At 45.2% G+C, this 11,640-nt stretch overlaps 1 protein-coding gene across 1 annotated transcript in view; it reads left to right on the plus strand.

The window, feature by feature from the left end:
- Positions 1-1,702: 1,702 nt before the first annotated feature.
- Positions 1,703-11,640, plus strand: part of slc33a1 (solute carrier family 33 member 1) — a 20,727-nt gene continuing 10,789 nt past the window's right edge. The window contains exons 1-5 of the mRNA XM_042297680.1: positions 1,703-1,789; positions 4,138-4,580; positions 6,050-6,209; positions 6,278-6,473; positions 8,822-9,024. Coding sequence (XP_042153614.1) covers positions 4,180-4,580; positions 6,050-6,209; positions 6,278-6,473; positions 8,822-9,024 — 960 coding nt within the window. The 5' untranslated portion in view covers positions 1,703-1,789; positions 4,138-4,179. The remainder of the gene's footprint in view (positions 1,790-4,137; positions 4,581-6,049; positions 6,210-6,277; positions 6,474-8,821; positions 9,025-11,640) is intronic.

Genomic DNA, 11,640 nt, shown 5'->3' on the forward strand with positions numbered 1-11,640 from the left:
TCAGCATGTGTGGTTCCCATCGTGAAGCATGTAGGAGAAGGCGTGATGGTATGGGGGTGCTTTGCTGTTGACACTGTCTGTGATTTATTTAGAATTCAAGGCACACTTAACCAGCATGGCTATCACAGCATTCTGCAGCGATACGCCATCCCATCTGGTTTCTGCTTACTGGGACTATCATTTGTTTTTCAACAGGACAATGACCCAACACACCTCCAGGCTGTGCAAGGCCTATTTTACCAAGAAGGAGAGTGATGGAGTGCTGCATCAGATGACCTGGCCTCCACAATCACCCAACCTCAACCCAATTGGGAGATTTGGGAGGAGTTGGATCGCAGAGTGAAGGAAAAGCAGCCAAAGGGACCAGGACGACTGATCCGTGTAAAGAAAAGAATGAATGGGGCCATGTATCGTGAGATTTTGAATGAAAACCTCCTTCCATCAGCAAGGGCATTGAAGATGAAACGTGGCTGGGTCTTTCAGCATGACAATGATCCCAAACACACCGCCCGGGCAACGAAGGAGTGGCCTAGCCAGTCTCCAGATCTCAACCCCATAGAAAATCTTTGGAGGGAGTTGAAAGTCCGTGTTGCCCAGCAACAGCCCCAAAACGTCACTGCTCTAGAGGAGATCTGCATGGAGGAATGGGCCAAAATACCAGCAACAGTGTGTGAAAACCTTGTGAAGACTTACAGAAAACATTTGACCTCTGTCATTGCCAACAAAGGGTATATAACAGAGTAATGAGATAAACTTTTGTTATTGACCAAATACTTATTTTCCACCATCATTTGCAAATAAATTCATAAAAAATCCTATCAATGTGATTTTCTGAGAATTTTTCTCATTCCTCCATCATAGTTGAAGTGATGATGAAAATTACAGGCCATCTCTCATCATCATTTTTAAGTGGGAGATCTTCCATCAATTGGTGGCTGACTAAATGGCAGCCATTTTTTCCATCATCATTATATATATGGCAGCCATCTCCTCCATCATCAATATATATATGTCAGCCATCTCCTCCATCATCATTATATACTGTATATGGCAGCCATCTCCTCCATCATCATTATATATATGGCAGCCATCTCCTCCATCATCATTATATATATGGCAGCCATCTCCTCCATCATCATTATATATATGGCAGCCATCTCCTCCATCATCATTATATATATGGCAGCCATCTCCTCCATCATCATTACATATATGGCAGATTGGAAATGATGCAGACAATTACATTATAGAAGCCACAATCTACCTTCAATATTAAAGCTATTCTACCCCCCCAACCCCTCATTTTTTATTTTTTATTTTTATAAATAAAGATCTGTGTGTCATTGTGATCCGTGTGTGTGTGTGCGCACATCATTTGAGAGATTTGTTGTACATGGCAGCTCAAGAAGTGAAAGGAATGAGTGTGGTCACTTGCACAGTGCCTAATAAAGCCATGGCCATCTAATTATGAATCACAATCTATTTTTCATATTAGCTAGTAACAAATAGTTAATTAAAAGAGATTAGTTGTTACAATTAACATGGATCTTTTTTTTTTATTAATGAATGTTTTATTATGATAACGTTTGCAACTGTACTGTGTGGCATGAGTGCATATGGAACCACAATAACGACATAATAATGTGTGTGCAGATCCTAGTGGAACAGAAATGAACTGAAGTTTGACACGTCAGCCGAAGCACTCGGACACATTTCGACGTTACACAAATACACGTCCTCGCTCTCAGCAAAACAATCTGCCGATGTTAGCGGGTGAAGGCTAAAATAGGTAGCTATTTCTGTTACCTTATTAAATGTAATTCATACATAGTGCAAGGCAATGTTTGCTGTCTAATGAACTACAACCCATTGCTTGAATGGTGATACACAATCATTATTAGATATTGGTATGTGGCATCGTATGTCACGTTATTATAGCTCGCTAACGTGCTTATCTTATCTCATTCAACATCAATTGAGCTCCAATTACCATTTTAACCAATATTTATTAAATTCACACTGCCTTTTTTGTTCGCCGATGTTTTGTGACTTCCTATCCTGTGACTTTACTATTCTGATCCAGATGGTAACGTTACTGTTAGCTAACTAAAGCATTCATTTGTTTGCTCTGCTCTCATGCCAGTGAGGCTTTATCGGGTATTCTAGCAATACGAATAATCCGAATTTCCTTAGACAACAAAAATAATAATAAACTAAACTATGTGTCATGGCACTGCGTTGTTTTGGTGTCTGCCCGGGCTGAGTCAATGGGTAACTGTTTGAGGAGGTGTTTGACAGTACAGCTGAACATGCGTTGTCACGATGATTATTCAACATTGTATACGTTCTCTCTCCCATTGGTCTGAATGAAGACTTCTAGCTAGTAACATTCTCTCTCCAATTGGTCTGAATTAAGACTTCTAGCTAGTAACATTCTCTCTCCCATTGGTCTAGATTAAGACTTCTAGCTAGTAACATTCTCTCTCCCATTGGTCTAGATTAAGACTTCTAGCTAGTAACATTCTCTCTCCCATTGGTCTAGATTAAGACTTCTAGCTAGTAACATTCTCTCTCCCATTGGTCTGAATTAAGACTTCTAGCTAGTAACATTCTCTCTCCCATTGGTCTAGATTAAGACTTCTAGCTAGTAACATTCTCTCTCCCATTGGTCTGGATTAAGACTTCTAGCTAGTAACATTCTCTCTCCCATTGGTCTAGATTAAGACTTCTAGCTAGTAACATTCTCTCTCCCATTGGTCTAGATTAAGACTTCTAGCTAGTAACATTCTCTCTCCCATTGGTCTAGATTAAGACTTCTAGCTAGTAACATTCTCTCTCCCATTGGTCTGGATTAAGACTTCTAGCTAGTAACATTCTCTCTCCCATTGGTCTAGATTAAGACTTCTAGCTAGTAACATTCTCTCTCCCATTGGTCTGGATTAAGACTTCTAGCTAGTAACATTCTCTCTCCCATTGGTCTAGATTAAGACTTCTAGCTAGTAACATTCTCTCTCCCATTGGTCTAGATTAAGACTTCTAGCTAGTAACATTCTCTCTCCCATTGGTCTAGATTAAGACTTCTAGCTAGTAACATTCTCTCTCCCCTAGATAAGACTTTAGCTAGTAACATTCTCTCTCCCATTGGTAGATTAAGACTTCTAGCTAGTAACATTCTCTCTCCCATTGGTCTAGATTAAGACTTCTAGCTAGTAACATTCTCTCTCCCATTGGTCTAGATTAAGACTTCTAGCTAGTAACATTCTCTCTCCCATTGGTCTAGATTAAGACTTCTAGCTAGTAACATTCTCTCTCCCATTGGTCTAGATTAAGACTTCTAGCTAGTAACATTCTCTCTCCCATTGGTCTAGATTAAGACTTTAGCTAGTAACATTCTCTTCCCATTGGTCTAGATTAAGACTTCAGCTAGTAACATTCTCTCTCCCATTGGTCTAGATTAAGACTTCTAGCTAGTAACATTCTCTCTCCCATTGGTCTGGATTAAGACTTCTAGCTAGTAAAATTCTCTCTCCCATTGGTCTGGATTAAGACTTCTAGCTAGTAACATTCTCTCTCCCATTGGTCTAGATTAAGACTTCTAGCTAGTAACATTCTCTCTCCCATTGGTCTAGATTAAGACTTCTAGCTAGTAACATTCTCTCTCCCATTGGTCTGGATTAAGACTTCTAGCTAGTAACATTCTCTCTCCCATTGGTCTAGATTAAGACTTCTAGCTAGTAACATTCTCTCTCCCATTGGTCTGGATTAAGACTTCTAGCTAGTAACATTCTCTCTCCCATTGGTCTGGATTAAGACTTCTAGCTAGTAACATTCTCTCTCCCATTGGTATAGATTAAGACTTCTAGCTAGTAACATTCTCTCTCCCATTGGTCTAGATTAAGACTTCTAGCTAGCAACCTTGTTTATGCAGAAGCTGAGCTCTTTTGATGATAGCTGGTGTTGTTAGGACCTCAACCAGGACAACAAGAGAATATCTCAGAAATGTGTCAACAATGAATATTCTTAAAGGAAGGTCTCGCTGCCTAGAGTACCCCATCTGAAAACACGTGTGTGAGGGGTAGAACACAGCAGGTATTTTCCTACTAGACATTGACGAACGCCTGCTTCCTTCCTCTCCAGGTTTCCAGAGGGTAGAGCTGGTTTGATGCCCGCAGCGCCACAATGGAGCTCTCTGACTCAGTCACACATAAGAATGGGCGGCAGAGGAAGCCCGTTGTCCCCCAGGGGGACATGAGGGACGGGGACAGGGTTCTCAACACTACCCCTGACATGGAGGTGGAGGGGGAGGCGCTCCACCAAGGATACGACGCGGAGGACAACGGACATCCCAGGGTGCAGCCTGGGATCAGAGGGGAGCTGGGGAACGTGTCTCTGCTGTTCTTCCTTTACGTCCTCCAGGGTATCCCTCTGGGCCTGGCCGGGAGCATCCCGCTCATCCTGCAGAGTAAGAACGTCAGCTACAAGGACCAGGCCTTCTTCAGCTTTGTCTTCTGGCCCTTCAGTCTCAAGCTGCTGTGGGCCCCGCTGGTGGACGCGCTCTACCTGAGCCGGTTTGGACGCAGGTGAGACAAGGATTTATACCACTGATATACACTGACAGGTCCCAGAGAGTCATTCTGTTATTTTGACCAATTGATTGATTGAAATGTTTAAACTGATTTTTTTCATAGAAAAATAACACCGTTATGAGTTTGAATACAATCAGTGACAGATGAGCTGAGCTTGTCTGAGGCTTTATGCACACTGTTTGATTAAATAATTAAGACTCACAAATGACTAAAAAAAGAGCCTGATGGTCACACTGTGTGACTGGCGCACGTTGTCTCTCTCCTCCCTACTGCAGAGAAAAGGCACCCCTGCACAGGAAGTGTTTATTGCACTGTCCGTGCTGAAGCTACAACGTCATTTCAACCGTTTAGTTTCTTACTTGTTTCTGACTGAAAAGTTCTGTTTTTACCCTAAAAATCTCTTAATTTATTTAGGAAAAACATTCCCTATTCCCTCAAGCCTCTCTCTCTTCGTGAAACATGTGAGCATCACATGGACCTGATCTATAGCCTAGCTTACTCACATCAATAAATGGGTTATAACAAACACAGTAACACGTGTTCATAGCTTTCACCTGGTCAGCCTGTCATGGAAAGAGCAGGTGTTCTTAATGTTTTGTACGGTCAGCCTGTCATGGAAAGAGCAGGTGTTCTTAATGTTTTGTGCGGTCAGCCTGTCATGGAAAGAGCAGGTGTTCTTAATGTTTTGTACGGTCAGCCTGTCATGGAAAGAGCAGGTGTTCTTAATGTTTTGTACGGTCAGCCTGTCATGGAAAGAGCAGGTGTTCTTAATGTTTTGTGCCCTCAGCCTGTCATGGAAAGAGCAGGTGTTCTTAATGTTTTGTACGGTCAGCCTGTCATGGAAAGAGCAGGTGTTCTTAATGTTTTGTACGGTCAGCCTGTCATGGAAAGAGCAGGTGTTCTTAATGTTTTGTACGGTCAGCCTGTCATGGAAAGAGCAGGTGTTCTTAATGTTTTGTACGGTCAGTGTGTCATGGAAAGAGCAGGTGTTCTTAATGTTTTGTATGGTCAGTGTGTCATGGAAAGAGCAGGTGTTCTTAATGTTTTGTACGGCCAGTGTATGTTTACTTCATGTATTGCGTGTCTAAAATTTTGACTGTTGGAATCAAATGAGTTAAAGGCTCATGATGCTCATGAGGCTCATTGGGGCGGCAGCGTAGCCTAGTGGTTAGAGCGTTGGACTAGTAACCGGAAGGTTGCAAGTTCAAACCCCCGAGCTGACAAGGTACAAATCTGTCGTTCTGCCCCTGAACAGGCAGTTAACCCAATGTTAACCCTAGGCCGTCATTGAAAATAAGAATTTGTTCTTAACTGACTTGCCTGGTTAAATAAAGGTTAAATAAAGGTTAAATAAAGGTTAAATAAAGGTTAAATAAAGGTTAAATAAAGGTTAAATAAAGGTTAAATAAAGGTTAAATAAAGGTTAAATAAAGGTAAAAAATGATCTCCTCTCTCCCTCTCAGGAAGTCGTGGCTGGTGCCCACCCAATACCTGCTGGGTCTCTTCATGCTGTACCTGTCGGTTACCGTGGATACGCTGCTGAAAAGTGATGAGGGGCGGGGCCCCGACGTGGTGACCCTGACGGCGGTGTTCTTCATACTGGCCTTTCTGGCAGCCACCCAGGTACACACACACACACACACATGTTATTGTGATACATGACTCTGTTTAATTCCCTTCCCTGATCCCAGGACATAGCAGTAGACGGCTGGGCTCTGACCATGCTGTCTAGGGAGAACGTGGGCTACGCCTCCACATGTAACTCTGTGGGACAGACGGCTGGCTACTTCCTAGGCAACGTCCTCTTCCTGGCCCTGGAGTCAGCTGACTTCTGCAACAAATACCTGAGAGCAGAGCCTAAAGAGACTGGTATCGTTACACTTTCAGGTAGGTAGGGAGGGTGAGACTGGCATTGTTACACTGTCAGGTAGGGAGGGAGAGACTGGCATTGTTACACTGTCAGGTAGGGAGGGAGGGAGAGACTGGCATTGTTACACTGTCAGGTAGGTAGGGAGGGAGAGACTGGCATTGTTACACTGTCAGGTAGGTAGGGAGGGAGAGACTGGCATTGTTACACTGTCAGGTAGGTAGGGAGGAGAGACTGGCATCGTTACACTGTCAGGTAGGGAGGGAGAGACTGGCATTGTTATACTGTCAGGGAGGGGGAGAGACTGGCATTGTTATACTGTCAGGGAGGGAGGGAGAGACTGGCATTGTTATACCATCAGGGAGGGAGAGACTGGCATTGTTACACTGTCAGGAGGGAGGGAGAGACTGGCATTGTTACACTGTCAGGGAGGGAGGGAGAGATTGGCATCGTTATACCATCAGGGAGGGAGAGACTGGCATTGTTATACCATCAGGGAGGGAGAGACTGGCATTGTTATACTGTCAGGGAGGGAGGGAGAGACTGGCATTGTTATACTGTCAGGGAGGGAGGGAGAGACTGGCATTGTTATAAAATCAGGAAGGGAGGGAGAGACTGGCATTGTTACACTGTCAGGGAGGGAGAGACTGGCATTGTTATACCATCAGGAAGGGAGGGAGAGACTGGCATTGTTATACCATCAGGAAGGGAGGGAGAGACTGGCATTGTTACACTGTCAGGTAGGGAGGGAGAGACTGGCATTGTTACACTGTCAGGTAGGGAGGGAGGGAGAGACTGGCATTGTTACACTGTCAGGGGGAGTTATACCATCAGGGAGGGAGAGACTGGCATTGTTATACTGTCAGGGAGGGAGGGAGAGACTGGCATTGTTATACTGTCAGGGAGGGAGAGACTGGCATTGTTATACCATCAGGTAGGGAGGGGAGAGACTGGCATTGTTACACTGTCAGGGAGGGAGGGAGAGACTGGCATTGTTATACTGTCAGGGAGGGAGGGAGAGACTGGCATTGTTATACTGTCAGGGAGGGAGAGACTGGCATTGTTATACCATCAGGTAGGGAGGGAGAGACTGGCATTGTTACACTGTCAGGTAGGGAGGGAGGGAGAGACTGGCATTGTTACACTGTCAGGGAGGGAGGGAGAGACTGGCATTGTTATACTGTCAGGGAGGGAGGGAGAGACTGGCATTGTTATACTGTCAGGGAGGGAGAGACTGGCATTGTTATACCATCAGGGAGGGAGGGAGAGACTGGCATCGTTATACCATCAGGGAGGGGGAGAGACTGGCATTGTTATACTGTCAGGAGGGGAGGGAGGAGATACTGGCATTGTTATACCATCAGGGAGGGGAGAGACTGGCATTGTTATACTGTCAGGGAGGGAGGGAGAGACTGGCATTGTTATACCATCAGGGAGGGAGGGAGAGACTGGCATCGTTATACCATCAGGGAGGGGGACTGGAGACTGGCATCGATTGGCATTACCATCACTGGCATTGGGAGGAGGGAGAGACTGGCATCGTTATACTGTCAGGGAGGGAGAGACTGGCATCGTTATACTGTCAGGGAGGGAGAGACTGGCATCGTCATACTGTCAGGGAGAGACTGGCATCGTTATACTGTCAGGGTGGAAGGTAAAAAAGATGAGAAAGCAGAGAAGGTAATATTTGAAGCTGGAAGGTCTTCTATGAAACAGGAAGAAGGTAGTCTATGAAACAGGAAGAAGGTAGTCTATGAAGCAGGAAGTGGTAATCCATATATCTAGTTGAACCTTGCTATGGTCAGCTGGTATTAAGCACAATTACAGACATGCAAAGCTCGATGAACCCTTCCCTGCTGAAGAGGGAAAGTCCGTTGGCCAGGTTTTGCATTCCTTCATCTTGCCCTGAATAACAATGTGTACTAAAGACAATGGTATCAGAATTGTAGGAAAATGAGTGATTTTGTCTTCTCATGATTACCATATTTACATATAATGCTATAGTCAAAGTTGGCTTTGTCCTGTCAGTCTGAACCTAGCTAGGGCGTACCAGGCGCGCATTTTCTTCAGCCAAACAACTTCTTATTATCTGGAAAGATCTGAGTGGCAGTGCCATCTGGTGGTCAATCCTTCAATCAGAGTGCAGATATTGGTCATGTGATTAACTTAGTGGTTTTTGAGCTGAGGTGAGAGAAAATAAACTGTTGGAGAGAACTTTTGGCTGATGATTTTCAGTACAGCTGTGATGGGAGAACAACGATGGGAGAATAACCCATGATAATCATTGCACTGTTTCATATCCTATTGCTCTGCTGTTATAATCACTCTGTGACATTGTCGTTGTCTGTGATTGGCTCCCGTGGCGCAGACTTCCTGTTTTTCTGGGGCGTGGTGTTCCTGGTGTCGACCACGCTGGTGGCCGTTATGAAGAAGGAGAACGCCAGGGGACAGCACGGGAGGAAGAAGGTCCGGGAGGAGACGCAGAGCGTCATGGAAACATACAAACTGCTGCTCTCCATCGTCAAGATGCCTGCCGTGTTCACCTTCTGTGGCCTGCTGCTCACTGCTAAGGTACCCGACAGCTTACTGCACCTGACTCACCTTTAACTGTCACCCAGTTAAAGGGACACTTCGGGATTTTGCCCATGAATTCCTTTATCTACTCCCTCAGTCTGATGACCTCGTGGATACCATTTTTATGTAGCATGGTAGCAGATACCATAGACTTCCAGTCATTGCACTAACGATAGATAGCATTGGCTTTTGAAACTACCTCATAACTTCTTTCATACTGGACACAGAGATGGAATTCATTGCCAAGATCCCGAAGTATCCCTTTAAGAAAGCCAGACTGTCCCACCCTGTTCATCCTCTGCTGCTCACTGCTAAGGTTTATCTACAACGTCCCTGCATGCTAGTGCTCTCTGTAACCCAGTCAGGTTAAACAGGTCCACGGGCTAGGGTCACCCTGTGTAGCCTGTCACTAACCTCCGAGGTGACTACATCTAGGTCCACCGACTGGGGTCACCCTGTGTAGCCTGTCACTAACCTCCGAGGTGACTACATCTAGGTCCACGGACTGGGGTCACCCTGTGTTGCCTGTCACTAACCTCCGAGGTGACTACATCTAGGTCCACCGACTGGGGTCACCCTGTGTAGCCTGTCACTAACCTCCGAGGTGACTACATCTAGGTCCACGGACTGGGGTCACCCTGTGTAGCCTGTCACTCACCTCCGAGGTGACTACATCTAGGTCCACGGACTGGGGTCACCCTGTGTAGCCTGTCACTCACCTCCGAGGTGACTACATCTAGGTCCACGGACTGGGGTCATCCTGTGTCACTCACCTCCGAGGTGACTACATCTAGGTCCACCGACTGGGGTCACCCTGTGTAGCCTGTCACTAACCTCTGAGGTGACTACATCTAGGTCCACGGACTGGGGTCACCCTGTGTAGCCTGTCACTCACCTCCAAGGTTTTTTTATTTATTTATTTATTTTACCTTTATTTAACCAGGTAGGCCAGTAGAGAACAAGTCCTCATTTATAATTGCGACCTGGCCAAGATAAAGCAAAGCAGTTCAACAGATACAACGACACAGAGTTACACATGGAGTAAAACAAACATACAGTCAATAATACAGTATAAACAAGTCTATATACGATGTGAGCAAATGAGGTGAGAAGGGAGGTAAAGGCAAAAAAGGCCATGGTGGCAAAGTAAATACAATATAGCAAGTAAAACACTGGAATGGTAGATTTGCAGTGGAAGAATGTGCAAAGTAGAAATAAAAATAATGGGGTGCAAAGGAGCAAAATAAATAAATAAATTAAATACAGTTGGGAAAGAGGTAGTTGTTTGGGCTAAATTATAGGTGGGCTATGTACAGGTGCAGTAATCTGTGAGCTGCTCTAACAGTTGGTGCTTAAAGCTAGTGAGGGAGATAAGTGTTTCCAGTTTCAGAGATTTTTGTAGTTCGTTCCAGTCATTGGCAGCAGAGAACTGGAAGGAGAGGCGGCCAAAGAAAGAATTGGTTTTGGGGGTGACTAGAGAGATATACCTGCTGGAGCGTGTGCTACAGGTGGGAGATGCTATGGTGACCAGCGAGCTGAGATAAGGGGGACTTTACCTAGCAGGGTCTTGTAGATGACATGGAGCCAGTGGGTTTGGCGACGAGTATGAAGCGAGGGCCAGCCAACGAGAGCGTACAGGTCGCAATGGTGGGTAGTATATGGGGCTTTGGTGACAAAACGGATTGCACTGTGATAGACTGCATCCAATTTGTTGAGTAGGGTATTGGAGGCTATTTTGTAAATGACATCGCCAAAGTCGAGGATTGGTAGGATGGTCAGTTTTACAAGGGTATGTTTGGCAGCATGAGTGAAGGATGCTTTGTTGTGAAATAGGAAGCCAATTCTAGATTTAACTTTGGATTGGAGATGTTTGATATGGGTCTGGAAGGAGAGTTTACAGTCTAACCAGACACCTAGGTACTTATAGATGTCCACGTATTCTAAGTCAGAGCCGTCCAGAGTAGTGATGTTGGACAGGCGGGTAGGTGCAGGTAGCGATCGGTTGAAGAGCATGCATTTAGTTTTACTTGTATTTAAGAGCAGTTGGAGGCCACGGAAGGACAGTTGTATGGCATTGAAGCTTGCCTGGAGGGTTGTTAACACAGTGTCCAAAGAAGGGCCAGAAGTATACAGAATGGTGTCGTCTGCGTAGAGGTGGATCAGAGACTCACCAGCAGCAAGAGCGACCTCATTGATGTATACAGAGAAGAGAGACGGTCCAAGAATTGAACCCTGTGGCACACCCATAGAGACTGCCAGAGGTCCGGACAGCAGACCCTCCGATTTGACACACTGAACTCTATCAGAGAAGTAGTTGGTGAACCAGGTGAGGCAATCATTTGAGAAACCAAGGCTGTCGAGTCTGCCGATGAGGATGTGGTGATTGACAGACTCGAAAGCCTTGGCCAGATCAATGAATACGGCTGCACAGTAATGTTTCTTATCGATGGCGGTTAAGATATCATTTAGGACCTTGAGCGTGGCTGAGGTGCACCCATGACCAGCTCTGAAACCAGATTGCACAGCAGAGAAGGTATGGTGAGATTCGAAATGGTCGGTAATCTGTTTGTTGACTTGGCTTTCGAAGACCTTAGAAAGGCACGGTAGGATGGA

This window comes from Oncorhynchus tshawytscha, linkage group LG14, assembly GCF_018296145.1.
Source record: "Oncorhynchus tshawytscha isolate Ot180627B linkage group LG14, Otsh_v2.0, whole genome shotgun sequence".
Taxonomy (NCBI): domain Eukaryota; kingdom Metazoa; phylum Chordata; class Actinopteri; order Salmoniformes; family Salmonidae; genus Oncorhynchus; species Oncorhynchus tshawytscha.